Below are 19,484 nucleotides of genomic sequence, written 5' to 3' on the forward strand. Positions count from 1 at the left end.
TAAAAGAATTAAAACGGAGCTCTCCCCCCTGTCTGCTGCTAAAAGGAGGTCATTAGTTACCTTGAGGAGTGCAGTTTCTGTGCTATGAAGTGCTCTAAAACCTGACTGAAATTTCTCAAATATATTATTATGATTCATAAAAGCTAGGAGTTGTGTTGAAACCACTTTTTCTAAAACTTTTGATAAAAATGGAAGTTTTGAAATTGACCTAAAATTGGAAACAACAGAAGGATCAAGCTTAGGTTTCTTTAAAAGAGGTTGTACGATTGAATGTTTAAAAATCGATGGGAAAGTACCACTTGCTAAGGAGCTATTTATAATTAATAAAATACTGGGCCCTACAGTGCCAATAACCTCTTTGAGAAATTTAGTAGGAATAAAATCAAGGCTGCATGTGGCTGATTTCATGTGTAATATAAGTTGGGATAAAAAGGGCAATGATACAGGCTGAAAATGACTAAAATAGTTTTGAATGTCCCTACTGGTATCTAAAACTTGGGTTGGGGGGGGTAATTTGTTGTCTTATTTCATTTACCTTATTATTAAAATAATGTAAAAACTTCTCACACATCTCTTGTGAGGCATCAATAAAATGACAGGGGGAGGGGTTTATGACCTTGTCTATGACCTTGAATAAGACTCTGGGGTTTGAATGATTGTTTAGAATTAAATTGGAGAAGAAAAAGGTTTTTGATTCTTTAACTGCCTTTTGATAGTTATTCATTGCCTCTTTCCAAATATTATAAAATATGTGGAGGGCAGTTTTTTTCCATTTTCTTTCCTTTCTCCTACAGTCTCTCTTAAGTTCTTTGGTGGATTCATTTAGCCAGGGCTGTGGTGTTCTGTTTAACTTGTTGACCTTGTAGGGGGCAACAGAGTCCAGGACAGTCTGACAGGTGTGATTAAAAAGAGGGACCAGCTCCTCAGTATCAGAATGTGGATTAAAAGCAGTTAAAGAAGCAGCAGTAAAACGCTCTGAAAATTTGCTAGCAGACATGGAATTAAAAACCCGGCAACGGGCAGGTGTACTGTGAGTTGTGGGAAGTTGGGATAAAAAGTTCGGCAAACTCTTGGATAAAAACACTGTTAGACTTTGGCGGTCTGTAGATTATAACAATTATGACAGGGTCTTTAGAGTTAACCATAACACCAAGATGTTCAAAAGATGTATAGTTACCATGTGAGATGGGAGAGCATTTAAAACCTTTTCTATGAATAATAGCAACCCCCCCTCCTCTGCCTGACAGCCGGGGTTGATGAAGGTGGGTAAAATCAGGGGGGGTTGCCTCTATAAGAGGACTACAATCTCCCTCAGATAACCAGGAGTCCGAGTGCCTTGGTGGCTGAGGAGCAGAGAAGTTGTTGAGTCCGAGGAGCTGCGAGGTGGAATACTGCAGAACCATGCAATCATGGAGGATGCAATCAATGGTGAAGCCACAGAGCCAGCGCAGCTGGGGCAGAGGAGCGGAGCGCGCCGGCAGTAGCTTCGCTGGGGACGGGGAAACCAGCCGGATGGCGTCGGATATTTACTTTAACCTCTCCAGGCATCGCCATTGTTGTTGAGAACGAACTGTCGCTCTCCGTGTCCTCTCTCATCTATAGTTCAAAGCAAAATAATGCAATGCTATAAACTCGGTGGCCTTTACATTCCAACATTGTGGACTCAGTTTTTAAGAATTATGATTTACATCACTAGGCCTACGTCCTTTTTTTATTTCATAGTGCTGAGTTTGCACACAGGGCACACATGACCAATGTTCCACAGTTTTATTATAATTTATTTCTCAATGCAACAGATTATGAAGTGAGTAATAACGCACAAGGTGTCCCGATTTAACACAAATAATGGAAGACGTTGAGGTTGTTGATGTTTCCTCCCTCGAGACTGTTATTCTTCTATATTAGGACATGTGAGAGTGTGTTATTGATCGTATACCATAGCCGCTTGCCAAAGGTAAGGAGTTTACTGGAAACAGCATGGAGCAGAAGTGTTTGTTATGGTGACCTGCAGTTCTTAATACTGTACCTCACACATAGAATACTGAGGGTTAACTGTTGACAGGCATTATGTGCATGATGTCCTGATAAAAGATGTTAACAGCCAGCAATCAGAAATGAAAATGTTCCATAGCTGAACTAAACGTGGCTAACTAAAGAGAACAGACACCAGAATTGAATATCAGAATGCACAGCCCTTTGGTTTAGCTCATATTACACTGACAGTGAGACAGCCTTGCCAGAATCATGACCTTGTATAAAATTAGACAACTTTTGTATTTTTCCTAAAGATTCAGTGTATCATAAATAGATAACTTACCAGATAAAATACTGTACACACATGTTCATTCTGTCATTTTTTAAACCACAGTCCACATACACTGTGACCAAAGGTTAACTGGAATGCATTTACAACTTGCAGCATTGTCTCATTCAGGATACTTTGTTGTCACTTAGTGCCTGTGAGGTGCTGAGCTGCAGCAGTCCATCTCTCTGCTCCTGTACAGACCAAATCAGCTGTTTTCTCTCCAGTCCATACAGTCTCTTTGGGGTCAGCTGAAAGGAACGGCCAAAAGACATGAGTGAATCTCAAATGCGACAACATTTACCTAGTGACTTTTATAAATGTTATGAGGTGTGCTGATTAGTCTCTATTCTAAAGGCAGACATTGTTTACATTCATTAATTAGCTTTTTTTCAATCCAATTTCTCTATTCAATGTTTAACAAATGGTCTATTTTATGGGGGAAGAGGAGGGGTTTTAACTGAAAAGCACCTGATACCAAGGTCACCCAGCTTTCCCATTAAAAACCTTATTATATCTCTGACATGGTGTGCAGCACTGTGAGATGTGATGCTACAAACAAATGAACTATTTCTGTGTATTATGACTTGTTGGCCTGCGCTGCTCACACCCTGTACGGCATTCCAGTTTCTATCAGATAAGAACGTTCCAAAACAACAACATCGATTTGTTGTCTTACAGTCTACTTCCATTTTCATCCTCTTTTTGTCTTGTCAATTACGGAAAGTTACTGTAAGGTTTTCCTCTTGTTTGGTTCTTTGAAACCTTTGAAAAACCCAAGATTGGAATTCTGATGCTATCGCCTCAACTACATGTCTCCACAGGAAGAAATAAACTATCTAGAATTGTACGCTTTGGAAAACAATCCTACAGGAAACACTTCATCAGAATTCCCTAAGTTTTATGAAATACAACCCTTTACACTGCAGAAGTGATCATTGCAGTCTTTGGTCTATTTCAGTGATTTTAAAATGTTGCATTTGAAAGATTTCATGGAATAAAACTTTTATGTTACACATTCTGTTGAATCTCACATTCACACATGAGTTGTTGGATTATTTTAAATCACAAACCACAGTCATAGCTGGCACATATTTAGTAGTCTCCATTCAAGTTAAGTGCATCAAAGTTAAGGAAAATCCATCCATCATCTGTGACGTGTGTATTTTCTGTCTTTAAATATATGTCTGCGTGTCAAACTAGGAATAATTTAGTTATGAAATTCTGTTAAGTATTAGGAGCACCTCTCTATTTCAACAAGAACACAAACTAAATTCATTAAAATGTATTAAATTAAGCTTGGTGTACTTACAAATCTGGCAACTGATTTAGTTTTTCTCATGAAAAGATTTATAAAGTCGGGACGAACATTAAACAGATGTATTCAATTAATAATATTGTTAATATTTTAATATTTTTTCAGTTACTTAAATGGTTAAAATCATCCATTAATCTTTAAATATCTATAGCATTAGAGTGTTGGTATGCTTTTACTTTCATACTGTAACATGATACATTATTAATTGTAGCTGTTGTTATGCTTTATTGCTTATTTGTATCTGTCCAAACCTTATTCTTAACTATTTGAAGTTATACTGTTCTTAAGTGTTTGCTCAACTCCTGGATACCTGCAGTGACCTCATTCAGCCAAGCTTCAAAGGGAGTGTTTGAGGTTTCTCAGCGGTCACGATCACCATGTTTTGTTTTATCCTGTTCCTTGTTTCACGCTCTAGGCTTGATCTCGCTCTAAGCTAACTAAATGCACATTCTGAAAGTTGGTGTGTGAGTTTGGGTTGGAGGGCCTGTTGCAGAGAAAAGCCGGGAATTATGGGGTTAACAGCACAGGAAAGAAAGCATTACCGCCAGCTTGTCCCTCCTAAAACACCATCAAAACATCAGGACAACCTAATGTGTGCCGACGGATATGCTCACTGCAGTGCTATAATTTTTTACACCAGCATTCGAGCCACTTCACATCACACAGAGCTTTAATCTGCCACACATTAGCAGCTCAGTGTAGTAAAAGAAAGCTTGTCAATCACAGCAGATGTTTTTTGAAAGTCCAAATTCTGTACAGATTAGTCTAATAAAAAATAGATATAACTTTAATTGTTTTCCAAGTTTACTGCATGCTATATTTAAACACTCATACTTCGATCACAAAGTGTCCAGTAATAAAACACAGATCACTCCGGGAGGACTCATACTTGCTTGTGTGGTAAATATGATTATATTGGCGTATTTAGCTGCTATGTTTGTTCCAGTATAACATGGTCATTTATAAACCAGAGATGCCACCATTATAAACAAAATATCCTTCTTAGTTTGCCCCTATGAATATTTACTCTGGATTTGGAGTAATGAGCTACTTATAGCGACTTTAGTGAGTCAGTATACTGGAAATGTCATTCTCCACCTCCATCTCTCTGTGCTTTGTGTCATGCCTAGTTATTTGTGCTTTGAAAAAAACAAACTGACATTAGCTCCCCACAAGCTGAGACCAACAACATATATCCAAATATGTACCATATTTATTTGTTGTCATGATTAGATTTTTCTTTTGTGAACTAATGATGATGACAAAAGAGTCCACCAAATGTATTTGCACTGCTAACACATGAGAGCGACACCTGAACAGATCAATGTCAGTGATTTCTTGTCCCTGAGCCATCAGCGTCTGCTTTTCACAGAAGATCTTGTTAATGTTGATCCTTATGAGGTGGAAGGTATTGTAGTGTGCACATGTGATGGCCATGCAAGCCGATCATTCTTTTTCTCAGCAACATGTTGGCAAATCACTTCCTTTACAGGTGTCTTTTTATACTTTAACTGGAGGACACAGCTTGTGTAGAGTAAGCAACAACTATGATATTGTTGTGCATGTATGCATCTCACCTGCATGTGTGTCTCCTGTACTGTAATTTTGCAGGAATATTAGTCCTGTGTAATTGCTCTGAACCGGTCAATTAGACTCTTAATTTCTTCTACACATCCACTCTGCAGTTTAGCCACGACCGAGTTGGCTGCTGCTCTTTGAAATAAAATGTTCCGCTCTCTGTTATTTTAATTTAAGTGTTCTCCTTCATGGATAAACTGTGCTTATAAACTCCTTCCGGTCATAACACATCGCAATGTCTTTCAAATACATGAAGATCTTTTGTTAAATACCTCAAATACACACATTAGAACTAATGCAGAAGCAGCCTTTCTCACTTTAGAGCTAAATTCACATTGAAAAATGTCCTGTGGACTTGACACAACTGAGCCTGAAAACAATGTTGTCATCGTACATTTCTACAAACCATACATTGAATGTCAAGGTTTCTGTACCAAAAATATGTTTTTTATAAATACTTTTCAAAACAACCTTGTATCAAGCTTGCAGAAATTCACAATGTCACATGATTAACGCTATATTACAATAAAGTTAAGGGTGTGTTTAAATAATATAAAAAGTTGCGTATCAACCGTATCTAGCATAAATAGATAACTGCCTTATGTAATGTTGTGTAGCCAGCGTAAAGTCAACGTTGACGACTGATATGACGCGTAAAATGGTCTCCTGCGGGAAAGTCCTTAGTTTGTTTGACCCATCCACCCACCCGTCACATCTGTAGATACCCGTAAATATTCTCATTATATCACGTAACTTTTAAAACCGGTCGTTTGATACACGACGACGTCACTTGCACTAACCAAATGCAAAAAAAAAACTTTGTCATTCAACGTATATGTAGTAACATTATTTCTTTGCTATTGCACTGACCACTTTGATGGCTAAAAACATTACTGTGAGAAATTTCACTTGTCATATATCACCTGGTGTATACGTGACAGAAGGGAAAGGCTGCTGTGGATGTTGATAAGAGCAGCAGTGATATGCCTGCATGTAGTCCTATGAAAACAAAGTAACTGGTAATAATAAACCTGCTGTTGCATGTTGTCCCAGGGTTAAAAGAAAACATGCACAATTGCTCTTATGTGTGGCTAGTTACAGAGCTATAGAAGGTTGACAGGGATGACTGCGGCCTGGCATGGCGTTATTGGCACTCAAAAAACCACTTTAGCGGTGCAGACTCTACCTGGAACCGTGTGTCATATTCCCTCATTAAACCTGTCTCTACACCACGGCCCCGCCAGAGTCCCAAACGGCTGGTCTCACTTACGCTTGTAATCCTGCTCAAAGCGCAGAGTGAGTCCGCTGAGCCTTTCCCCTGGGCTTATTCACGACAGATCACACCAGGCTCCTTTTAAGGAAGACTTTTATATGCTCTTAAATGACTCCGGTTGTAAAGAAAAGAGAAAAAATATATGTGTGTGTGTGTGTGTGTGTGTGTGTGTGTGTGTGTGTGTGTGTGTGTGTGTGTGTGTGTGTGTGTGTGTGTGTGTGTGTGTGTGTGTGTACATAGACTCCTAATTATTCGGTGTGGCTATGCGAAGCAGCCAGGCTCATAAAGGAGGCAATGAAGGAAGGAATGAAGGAAAGGAAAGAAGGAAAGGAAGGAAGGAAGCCAATCGAAGAGGCAAGGAAGGAAGGAAGCCAGTCAAGGAGTCAAGGAAGGAAGGAAATAAAACAAGGAAAGGAAGGAAAGAAGCCAGCAAAGGAAGCAATGAAGGAAGGAAGGAAGGAGGGAAAGGAAAGAAGGAAGGAAAGGAAAGAAGGAAAGGAAGGAAGCCAGGCAAGGAGGCAAGGAAGGAAGGAAGGAAGTCCCCCCCCCCCCCCCCCCCTCCACCCTGTGCTCTCTCTGTGTTTCTCCAACGCCCCTCATTAACACATCTCACTCCCGGTAATGTAATAAATAAAATAAAATAATATATATATATATATATATGTGTGTTTGTGTATATAATATACATGTATAGAAACACCTCTCGGTAGTAGCCACACCATCTAAATTTCTTACGAAATTTTCTAGTAACTACATGTATATAATATTCTGTATTCTGTGACAGGCCTGATGTCATCATGTAGTGGCACTTTCCACCAACCTCATCCAACCAGCGTTAACCAGGTGTTCTCATTGGCTGTCAGTCTTGTAAACAACCTCTCGAGTTATGGGGGAAGTCTTGTGTGTAAGTGATAAAGATTTATCTGCTGCAGGCTGTCATGGGCAGGGCACACTGACAGGCAGTGAGCCACACTAATATTTTGAAATGTTACATCTCATCGTGGTTTTACAGAGCCTTTTTACAGTCATCTTTTTCATGAAGGGATGCTGTTTTTAGATACCACATAATGAAATTCACAAATATTAGGGTTTCTATGAAATAGAAATTGATTAATTAATGACATTTTTAACTATTATTAAGGAGTGTGCTGAAAAACATTCACACACTACCAGCAGTACTATATTAACATCAGTTGGGTTGATTGATTACAGGTATTATAGTGCAGTAACTAATACAGTCATAAAATGTTTTTTGAGGCATGCATAAAAATCTAAATATTACATTTCATTTGTAGTTTGGCTACCCCAGCTGCACCCAATCCTCCATAAATTATTTCTTTTTCTTCACTGTTCTGCTCCAAACTATTGTTTTAATGGGTAGCAGCAAACTTTTAAAATGTCCAAATCTGGATTTCTACATTTAGGAAATGCACTGTCTTTGACTGTTGTTGATATTTACAAATGGATTAATGCAAATTGTTAACAATTAGCACTATTAATAATAAGAAAACAGGCGAATAAGAAAAAAAGTCTCACACACCCTGAGCTTCCTGTCTTCTCTGAGTTCCTCTCAAATAAGATGCAATGGGATTTTTTGATGTTGTATTATATACATATATATATATATATATATATATATATATATATATATATATATATATATATATATATATATATTTTGTATTGTCTAATTAATTAAAATATTTAAAAAAACTTAAAACACTGTTAAACAAACCCTACCCCAATGCTGCATTGATCTTGATGTTACCATCATGGTTTTATGCATGATGTCCAGGTGTACATACCCGTCAATGTTATAATTTTATTTTAAACTATGGTGTCACTGTTGTACTTGAGGTGGTGGATGTTTTTTAAATATCCATCATACTTTTAAAAAGAAAATGGGAAGGAAAGGGAACTTACAATTTGGTTTCTGGCTCTGATAAGTCACTGATTTGTGTGCTGCCGTTGGACTGCAGAGGATCAGGGAAAGCCTCTTCACTTTTGCTGCTTCCATGAGTACTGGCCAGACTCTCACTGACCTCAGTCCTACCAGTTGGAGGCTTTTGGAAAGACCCTGCTGCAGTGCCCGACTCAGCCTGCCATAGAAAGCAGGAGCAGCTAGTCCGCAGCTCTTTGTAGAAAGTATTGAGCCACAGGCTGGACCACCACGGACAGCCCAGCAGGTTCTTGAACGCAGTACGAAACTCAGGACTCCTGCAGTAGATGATAGGATTGAGGCCGGAGTTGATGTAACCCAGCCAGTTCAACAGTCGGAAGATCCTTTCTGAGGGAATGTCTCTTTCAAATGCATTGATGATGTTGGCGACAAAGAACGGCAGCCAGCACACAGTGAAGGTCCCCATGATGATCCCCAAAGTCTTCAGGGCCTTGTGCTCTTTGACGAGCATTAGCCGTGACGGCCTCCGTTTGACACTCTTTCTCCGCATCGCGCTGCTGCAGCTGGTGGAACCGGCACACGCCGTTGACAGGATATTATTCATGTGAGGGTCAACTTGCACCTGCCCGATTGGACACTCATTCTGAAAACGCATGCGATTCTTATCTATGAGCTTTACCTGCCGTGTGGCTATTAGAAAGACTTTAGCATACACAAATATCATTATGAGCAGTGGAATGTAAAAAGACACTATCGAAGATACAATAGCAAAGGCCCTGTTGGTCACAAAGTCACAGCATGTCTGGGTCTTGTAGCAATGCTTCGCTGCTTCATCGTCATTATCATGCCAATACCCTTTCATAATTGGTACAAAGGAAATTAAAGCGGACACAACCCACACTAAGCAGACTATTGACCTTGCACGCCACTTATTGAGTAGAACCTTGTGTCGGAGCGGCCTGGTGATGGCTATATACCGATCCACTGCTATGACGCAGAGTGTCTCGATGCTCGCCGTCACACACAGGACGTCCACAGAAGTCCAGAACTCACAGAATGTGACACTGAGCTGCCAATTACCAGTCACCACAATAGTGGCCCCCAGAGGCACCACGAGGACCCCCATGATGAGGTCTGCGCATGCCAGGGACATAATGAAAATGTTTGTCGTTGTTTGTAGCTGTGAAGTGCGAGCTACAGCGATGATCACCAGCAGGTTTCCCACCACTATAGTCAGTATTATGATGACCAGTACGATGAGGCTCCAGGGTCCCGCCGCCACGTGATAGGGCTCTGTTCTGTTGATCACGTAGGATGCTGAAGTGCTCAGGTTTCCATCCATTATAATCAGCTAAAGATGTTTTTTAAGTCAAAGTTAACAAAACGAAAGATTCTATGCTTCTTACAAACATCATACATCTGCTCACTAAATAACAGGTTTTATTTACTTTGCAGTCACAGCTTACATTTCAGAACTTGAGAAGTCTTGTTTGGCAGTGTTCAAAAGGCAGTAGTGGCTTCCGTACGGGATAAACAAGACGTGATTGTTAGTGGAAGTTCTTCTGGTGGAGGCAACAGCAGCATGTTCTTCAAAAAAGATGTATCCAAACTCTTCACAAAGTTGTATTAGTTCACGGAGTTGCAACTCTTTCTGATCCGGGAAACATCAACATAAAGTGGAACAAGTTTTTGGAGAAGAAAATCCGTCCGTTCCCATTTACATACGTCCACTGGGAATAGAGTAGTTTGCAGTGTTTCCGCTGAATCCCACATGAGCCACAATGCCACAGTCGGACTGTCAAGCAGCAGTGACACCGCTGCAAGAACCACCAGAGTGCACCAGAGTGGCTGCCCATTCTTTCTTTAGCTGTCTCTCTCTCTATCTCTATCTCTCTCACTCTCTCGGTGCAGGTTGCACAAGATTGTATTGGCTCTAATCACACCATGGCTGAAGGCAGAGGGGAGGAGTTGAAAAGTGTGCCTGTGTGCTGAAGCCATACAGGGCTCAGTACCCTAATAGAGCCAAACACACATGCAAACAATTACACACACATAGACACACGTACTTAACCATAGGAAAATAACTAATCCTGCATTAAAGCTTGTGTAAGGTTTGGCAAAAATGGCAAAATTATCTTTAGAACACGCACATTTTTTACTTTAAAAGTATGTGATGACCATCAGCTTATTATTTTATAATAATGTTGTGTTGAATGAAGCAGCTGCACTAAGCCTGTTAACTCATTAACTGTATCCGTCACTTGACTGTGTCAACAATGTGACAGGCTTTTCCACTGCTGGCTTCTGTTCTGATTGTCAAATGATGCTGGAGTATGTCGAACAAACACTTCCAAGGTTCAACTCAATGTGTTGTCATTAATCTGAGCATGGCTTTTCAATAAACATTAAAATAATGAACTTCATTTGCAAAATCAGCTTTTTAATTGTGATTATAACTTGCGTATCTCCCCTGAAGGTCTTTAATGGATTATTTGTAATGCATTTTGTGGTCAACTTTGCACACCACAAGCCATTATAGGCACCCCCAACTATAGAGACCAGGAAATGAATGGCCTCCATTTGACTTAAGCAGTAAAAAAAAATTATAGATCGATATCTCGGTTATACTCAAGCCAGTGCATTTAAGAAGAACGATCAGGGAAATGCCTTCCATGCGATTCACTTCAGATATCCAGTTCTCTGCTGCAGGGCTGTCATGTCACAAGCAGTTCCTTCTTTGGTCTGATCGCACTGCAGCTGTGATTGCTCTGCGTTTATTCCCACCTTGCATTTTACTTCTACTTAATGAGAAGAGTAACAAGAGAATACTTTTCATACCTTTCTACATAGCTTTCATGATGATGTTTGCCCTTAATGTTGCAATAATCTTTGATTTATTCATATTCTAACTTTTCTCCTTTAAAGAAGTTAGCAATATTTGGATATTAATTAATGTATGAAGAGACAAGATAAAGACAACATGGAAAAGGAGAATCATCACCTAAATATGCAGCTCACAAAGCTGTATGTAGCATTATAGCTAGATGTAGCTCTTAGTTTAGCTGTCAAACACAAAACTGTGTACTGCAGATAAGGATTTTCCTCTGAAGACCAGAAAAAGAAAATCAAGGTAGTAAATATTAGACTTGTATTCACTAATGTCCGATACATGACTAAATAAATGTTCATGTTGTAATGTAACTCCTAAATATGTAAATAAAAAAACTAACAGGGAGAAACAGCCAGCATGCCTCTGTCCATAGCTAACAAACTTCAACTACCATTAGGCCTACATCTAAATCTAAATATCACAAAAGAGTAAACAAACAAGATTTAACGTCTTCATCTGTAAATATCGAGGTGCTACTAGGTGGATTTGTTACTTCAGGATAGAGCAAGGCTATTGGTTTCCAGTGTTTATGCCAAAGTAAGCTAACCATCTGCTCTCTCCAGCTTCATATTGAACAAAGTGACATTTTGTTTGCACTAGATAAAGCATCATATTTGGGTTAGTAAATGTATTGTGACAGACAGGTAGAAAGCTGTCTGCATCTGTACTTATTTATTGCCAATAAACGTCACTCTTAAGACAAACGGTCCAGAGAGAGAATCTAATAGACGTTTAATCAACTTGTGTTATAGCATGCTTTTCTTTGCCAACACATAAACAAGGTCTCCTTCCCGTTTTCCCAATATAGGTTTAAATAGATTTTAGTCAGGGGCACTTTGTCACTCATCTGGCAGGAAGTTGTGGAATTGTAAGTGCATTCACAAAAGAGAAAAGTGAGCAAAAGCAAAACACTGGCTCCTTTTTAAACTTGATGACTGAGAGGCCCAATCTGATGGCATGTCTGTAGATGAAGGTCACCACTGTGAAGCTGACAGCTTGATAGATGCTGATTTGCATTTGCGTGAGAAGATACCATTGGACCTGGACCAGGTCCTACAGTAAGTCAAGCATGGCAAATGGCAGGAGAAGAGTTGTTGATAGTGGACTCACCCGTGACAGCTTTTCACCATCACAGAAAAACTTGTGATGGTAAGATTATTGTACTGTGCACGCAGTGGTTAAACAACAAGACCATTGCGAGAAATTGTCCAAATGTGTAATGTCTGATCTGTTTTTATCATTTGCTAATTCTTCAGGTTAATGCAGTTATCCTTACTGTAGTGGACTCAGACTGTCTGATGTACAGGGGAACTGGAAATAAAAATGGTCTCCGGTGTTTTCTAGCATGTAGGGTAGCTTATATTGCACTGCATCATGTTTACTTTACTAGAGGGGCACCCTAGATCAAATTTTATCATGTCTTATCTATAGGCGGGCACCATAAAAAGCACTTTTTATTAAGTTGTATCTACTGGAAAGGCACCCTATAGGACAATTTATTACGTTGTATCTAAATGGTGCGCTTTAACACTACATGACATCATTTACACCCATTCATACACTGATGGCAGGAACTAGGGTTCCACCGGCCCATCGGGACTAACTAACATTCACACACATTTACACATTTATGTAGTCACTCTCCCACTGCCGATCCTCTGATTGAAGGACAACCCTGCACACCACTGATCCACAGTCTCCCTAGTGGAAGGGCACCCTAGAGAACATTTCTTATGTGTTATCTATTGTAAAAGCACCCTTGAGGACACTTTAATACATGGTATCTACTGTAAGGGCACCCTAGAGAACCTTTTTATCATGTTTTATAAAAGATTTGTCCGCATAAGTATACTTCCTTGGAAAAACAAAAACGATTTTCAGTGTTGGGTTTGCTCACATCATGATTGAAGGATGTAAATCATCAAAGCAGTCATAAGGCGTTAGAAGGCCTGTTTATCACACGCTCACTCCTTACGTATACCGCACAGTGGGAATGTTTCCCCCTCTCCATGGAAAACCTCAAAGGCGATGTCTTCCAATCAGCTCGTATTCAAACAAAATGTTGTTGTATAAAAACCTCTTTATCTTTATCTTCAAAACACTTCTGGTAATACTCTGTCAAGACTAACAGCATTCAGGGAAGGCCTAATCCGTGGCAGCCATCTGGTCTTTACAAGCTTACATTTCAATTCACAACGCAATCCATCTGGTCAGTGCCAACACTCCATGCTTGGAAAGGTCCATGCAGTCACTCTCCCACTCATTGTCAGTGGAGAAGAGGGTGAATTGAGTGGCTCTTCAAGATGTTGTTAGATTTTCCGAATTGCCGACCTTTGCTTTTTTAAGTCTCGTTGAGACATTTAATGTCTTCATCCTGTCAAATAAAAGTAGAACAGGAGCCAGTGGTAAGAGTGTGAACATGCAATATAAAAGGGGTCAAGCTATTAGATTTATTTAAATTTTTTATCTGAATGTACAATCTGTTTTATGTTCATGATCCTACATGTTTCATCGGTATTCAGATTAAATCTAATTATATTTTTTGTTTATATTCCACCCCCTCCCCGCAGTTTGGATTGTCGAGATTTTTCTGTACATCGGATCTTTGTTTGTTTGGAAAACATGCTCATCTTTTGCACAGGAAATTCTACATTATAGAAGCTATAAGGACAGAGTGGTTGCAAATGCAGAACACTAAGGAGGGCTCTATTTTATCTAGTTAAAAATATGTCCTATAATAATATGCATAACGTGTATTATTGTGACATATGTCAAGAATCTGAGGATAATGAAGCCCGGAAATTAAATTTGACCAGTGAACATTTCCTCTTTGTGAATGCATCCTGTGAGAATCAAAGCCCAAGAGCAGTTCCCCGGCCAGCAGATATATGGTATGAGATCATGTGTTGAGGTGAGAGGAGAGCGGTTTAGAGGCCAAGCTGTTCAGTCTTCCGCAACTATCATGTCGTGGGTAAATCGTAGTCATTATGGTCTGAGTGGAACCACATGCTGAGATTTAATGATCTAACAAGTCTCTTTTGGGGCCTATATACAGGGAATACTGAGGAGCCGACTTCCCTCCGTACACTCTCAGGATAGACATTGGAGCACAATGTTAGGCTATTTTTGGGACCATCCTAAGTAAAATTCTGAAGACCACACATACAAATGCTTCAAGTCTCAAGCTCAAGTTTGTACAAGGAATTTACATTTTTGGATCCCTTCGCAGTAGTGACAGCCCAAAACACAATGTCTCCTGCTTCTCTGCTTTACTTTGTGATGACATATAATAGCAACATGTACAACCACCTGTATTATATTTTACACCTTCAGTGATACAATGCTCATTAGATCATCATCGTTAGGTTTGACATTTTGGGAAATGCTTATTAGCTTTTTGGTGGTGAAGAAAAAGAGAAGATTGTTCCTAAAATATTAGTGACCTCTTCTCATCTAGCAAAGCTTATTTGCCCAGATGTTTAATTGCATTATTCCTTTAATAACTATTATTTTTAATAATCTTTAGCCTTTTATAGACTTTCATCATGTTTAATAATGAGGAGTTCTGGTTGACCGACGAAGCAGCTGGCCAATCCGACCAATATTGACAGCATTTAGGCAGATTATGACAAGCAAACATGTTAGTAAATAGAATTGTAAAAAGTTATATTTAAAATGTGTATTATTTTCCCTTTGCACAAAAAATATATCAATCATTTTTTTTAATGCATCAGAATTCATTATTTAAAAGAGATTTTTTTTTAATTGGTCAGTTTACTAATTGATAAAAACTAAACTTTCTGAATTCTGATTTATTTTTTAAAACCTGTTCAGGGCCTTCTTAATTAGCTGCAGTGGCTTCTCCATCAGCAATGTATTGCTTGCTTATGTGGAACACCAGTGAAATTAGATATGTACGCATCACAAAATATGATGACACACAGATGAATAAGGAAGTACAACAATAAAATACACAATAATGAAAAAAAAATAAATAAACTTAAAAACAATGGATGATAACTCTGCACTTCTCAACGGTATGAATAAAGCACTTTGTGTCTCAACAGTTAAGAATTTAAAAAAATTAATTGAATTTTAATTAAATGTCGATCCTTTAACACGTCCCTCTTCGCTTGTACTTGTCCATGACACTACCTAATGATCAATAGTTACCTTATGTGCAAAACATGCCAAGCAGCAGGACACTTGAAATATGTTGTTCGGCTAGTTTTTGTCACGACACACTATGAATGATATCCATGCTGGCGTAAACAATGCAACAAAAGTAAATGTGGCCTGCTTTGTCCTGCTGCTTGCACATCAAGCTCTTGTTCAGTAGGAGCAGGTCGTGCAGGTTGTAAATCGGCAAGACTGTTGTCGATTGCCATTACAACATGCTATTACAAATCCATACAGCCACAAGGTCTGCCATTATAGCTTAAAAGCAAACAATAAATTAGAGTCAGCGGTTGACACTGGCTTTATATCTTAATAAAAGAAGGCTTTGCTCCTGATCATATTCTGCATCAGTGTCAGCATTAGGAAGGCGGGAGTGCAGGCTGCTGGCGCCAGAGACAGAAACACATAGACGGAGAGAGAAGGGCTCTGGTTCAGCTCTCTTTGGGTCCCGTGGGGATCAATGACTGCTGCTTGTGTCAGCAGCATGTTGGCCCTCTGCGGCGAGTGGGAGTTTAGTTGACATTCATCAACGTAATTGTTCATTACCACCTGTGATCTGACTGTAACATCGATGGCGATCCAGGTGAGATCCACCAGTAGGTGAAATGTTCTGTAAGATAAGCATGCCAGATAAGGATTAGCTGCATGTGAAGTCTTGATGATCAGTACACGAGAAGAATGTGAGGCAAAACACCGGACTGTTAATGGAGCGTGTAAGTAAAATAGGGGCTCAAGAACAGCACAGAGCAAACATGGGTAATATTGTGTGTACTCGTAAAGCCCAATAGACATGTTGAAATGCATTTCCTATCTCATTAAACATTTGCAAAGCTTTTTCTTAAACCAGCAGAGCTTTCATAATTATGAACTTCTTCTTCTCTGTAATTGCCACATTGCTCTCTTTTGCCACACTTTGCATTAGGCAGCATTTCCTCATAAATACAATTCAGGGATTGATTCTACAGCCATATTCCTTTCTTGTATTTCAACCGTTTCTCATTGCTACCGACGAATTAGGCGCCCTCCAGCGTCAGTATGAGATGCAGCCGGGCTTTCTTGGCATTGCAATGTGAAAAACATGTGTGTCATTTAAAGACGCTCAGAGAAAATGCACCACAAATGTAACGATGTATCGAAAACTGAAGATACGAGAGATTTCATGTTGTGGCACCATGTGGAATTGACTAGAGTTAAGTTTACTGTCTATTCACCCATTTGTATTTAGGAGTGTTTAAATTGTTCAAAGCAAATGCTTTTGTGTCATTTTAATCAGCAAACTCTCACCGTCCGGCTCAGATATTCTAAACATGAGTTTAAAAAGACACACTGTGCAGACTACACAGTGTGTCTTATTCACACATAGTCCAGACTAATGTCAAAGCCCAGCACAGTGAGAGAGCAGTTTAGGCCTTGCTTAATAAACAAGGTGTACCACCCATCTTCTCTGGCTGCATGAAGTCCACCGTATAATAATTAAGACACGAGAAGCCCGTCAGTCAGCCTTAAGATGTTGTTGTTTTTTGTAATAAGGATAAAAAAACAGTCCATACTTGGGCTCACAGAACCCCTTTTGACTGGCCTGTATCCTCAGGGGTCATACTGCAGTAACCAAAGGTTTCCACAGACTTGTCATGTACGTTTGCAAGCACAGTGCTTCAAGGCAGGTCGTTGTAGCTTGCTTTGCGCCACACCACCCACATTAAGTGGCCTCATTATAGACCAAGTAATTTATTGTATTTTAAAGGTCAGAAGGAAAGATCTCTGAATAGTTCTTGGAAAATGCTATTTAATGCAGCTGTAGTGTATCTAACCAAGACTTCTTTACTATTAATCTGTGGATAAAAGAAGCACACTACCACATATGCTGCACTCACTATCACTATTACTCACACATACTTGTATGTAAAAAAATGTGACTTGACTTTTATTCAGCCCTTAAGATCCAACCTTAGCCTAAACTTTCATATTAAGTTAAGCTTAAGCTAACCCAGTCCCCTATCTACTACATTCCTCCAATATTACAAGTGCATAAGCACGTGCATACATTTACACAAAAACTCTCACATGGTGGAAAACCTGCTGGTAAAGATGAAAAATAACCTCCATGGAAAGTAGCAGATAATCTGAGGTGTGCGTATAGAGAGTGGGAAGTGAGGACATCATCAAGGCAAAGATGACATTATTTACATTGCAGACATTTTAATTGAAACCCCACATTGAGTTGAATCCAAATGTCTTTTAATTTAACAATACAAATTTAAAAAATAAGACAAATCATATATTTTGTGATGATTTCATAATGTATTAACTTCACATTAATTTAATTTAATGTTCTAAATTAGGTCAATTTAATTTAAGAAACATGTTTATTTTGTGGAAAAAAACCTACCTGTAGCGTTAGACAGTGAAGCCAACCTGTGAGTAAGAAACAGACACACCCCTCCTTTTAGGAGTTTCACCCGAGCTTCTACTTTATCTAATGAATAAATCAATGGAAACGAACCAACATTACTGTGGCCTGCAACTGATCACATCGCATTTCTGATGAGTTGCAGGTGACCGTGTTCTGGGGAATAATGAACAAGGCTGTGCGAAAACTACCAGGTTGATAAGGTCTGTGTTCTGTGCCAAGAACTGAGAGGCTTCAGTCAGGCAACATTAGAGAAAGGCAAGACAGACTTAATGCCCAAACATAATCCATGTAATACCGAGCAATAAAAAAGAACCTATTGCTATGAATAGGTAAAGGTGCAGAAGGTGAAGATTCACCATGATCAATAGAAATCTGGGTTTCATTTTATAGTATTGAAGGATTTTACTACGGTGGTTTTGTAACTTACAGGTATAAATACTGTAACTACTGCCATAATGTGATCTGTGTTGTGAAACACTGTTGTACAATTGGGTTCTACACTTTAAATAGACACTTAACAACATATTTTAACAACATTTTTAGCAACTGAGTTACTCAAGTTTTTTTAGGTATAGTTTCATCCCTAAAAGGGACGGTAGACTGAAATATTAAACATAAAGAAGAAGTATTTTGTATTTATTTTTGTATCAATGGTATTTTATTCATATTGATACTGTGTCCAAATTGTTCAGCATATTCTGATGCTAAATTGTCAATCCATAGGGTATTTGGAGGAGCTGCAAGGGCTCTTATCTCACAACATGTATAATTATCAGGAGTCTTGGAATACCATTTCTGTGCTGGTGATAAATGATAAAAGACCAACTGACCTCTGTGCACATGCTTTTCTCCTGATATTGAGTAGATGTCAACATTTACGTATTGAGCATGCATTTTGTTTAAAAAACAAACATCTTCAGAATAAGATATTCCTTTATTAGTCCTGTGGGGACATTTACAGGATTAGAGCAGCAAAGCAGCAAAGAGTGCAAATAAAAAAAACAAGTAATGTAAATAATAAACAGTAAGAAAACTGTAAAATCTGTAGAATCTAAAGCTTTCAGGAATGTGTTAATGTATTCCATCATAATGATCACTGCCACTTCCATGTTCATGTATTGAGCTCTTGACACAAGCACACATACATTAAACACAGAGAAGTGTTAATGCTAGAATATTTGTGTGTGAACACTGGCATACATGACTACTGTTATGTGAAAGGGCTGGTACTGATGGCCCCACAGAGACTCTATTGAGTGCATTCTTTTGCAAATTGTTTAGGTTTTCCAACCCTTTACTTAACTATTTTGGTTTAGTCTCACTGCTCTCATCCACATTATTGTCATATGCAGCATTCAAATTATATCATTAGTGGGGGGAGCACTAAAAATTCAGTTTATGCTAACTACATGGTTCAACACGACCATCTGTCTTGCAAACTATAACAGGAACTCTACCTGTACTCAATGGACTAAAATACTTGTGCAACAAGTTTTTGATGAAGCCGATTTCAATTGGTGCCCAGAGTGACTGCATCTTTAAGACTTTGCGAGAGGGCTCAACCCCTGGCGCCAAGTAAAGCATATTGTAATAAGGCACAACATGCTGATTGAAGATAAAGCCGAGAAAAA

General features: G+C 39.0%; 1 protein-coding gene across 3 annotated transcripts; it reads right to left on the reverse strand.

Annotated features, from left to right (window-relative positions):
- Positions 1-876: 876 nt before the first annotated feature.
- adrb3a (adrenoceptor beta 3a) lies at positions 877-10,277 on the reverse strand. 3 transcript variants are annotated; one of them, XR_004609956.1, is made up of 3 exons: positions 8,395-10,277; positions 2,318-2,553; positions 877-1,596 (listed from the first exon to the last, which is right to left on the reverse strand). XR_004609956.1 is itself a non-coding variant. In XM_034541336.1 (3 exons), exons 2-3 carry the CDS (start codon positions 9,711-9,713, stop codon positions 2,550-2,552), a joined length of 1,323 nt encoding a protein of 440 aa, XP_034397227.1. In that variant the 5' UTR covers positions 9,714-9,722; positions 9,838-10,277; the 3' UTR covers positions 1,753-2,549. The 3 variants fall into 3 exon arrangements, 2 of the variants coding, with proteins under 2 accessions (XP_034397227.1, XP_034397226.1); XM_034541336.1 differs by lacking the exon at positions 877-1,596 and having other exon boundaries at positions 1,753-2,553; positions 8,395-9,722; positions 9,838-10,277; XM_034541335.1 differs by lacking the exon at positions 877-1,596 and having other exon boundaries at positions 1,753-2,553.
- Positions 10,278-19,484: the final 9,207 nt, after the last annotated feature.

The sequence above is a fragment of the Cyclopterus lumpus genome, chromosome 9 (genome assembly GCF_009769545.1).
Source record: "Cyclopterus lumpus isolate fCycLum1 chromosome 9, fCycLum1.pri, whole genome shotgun sequence".
NCBI lineage: Eukaryota > Metazoa > Chordata > Actinopteri > Perciformes > Cyclopteridae > Cyclopterus > Cyclopterus lumpus.

Excerpts from the sequence above, each read along its gene's own strand:
- adrb3a (XM_034541336.1), bottom strand. The coding sequence starts at position 9,713 with ATGGATGGAAACCTGAGCACTTCAGCATCCTACGTGATCAACAGAACA.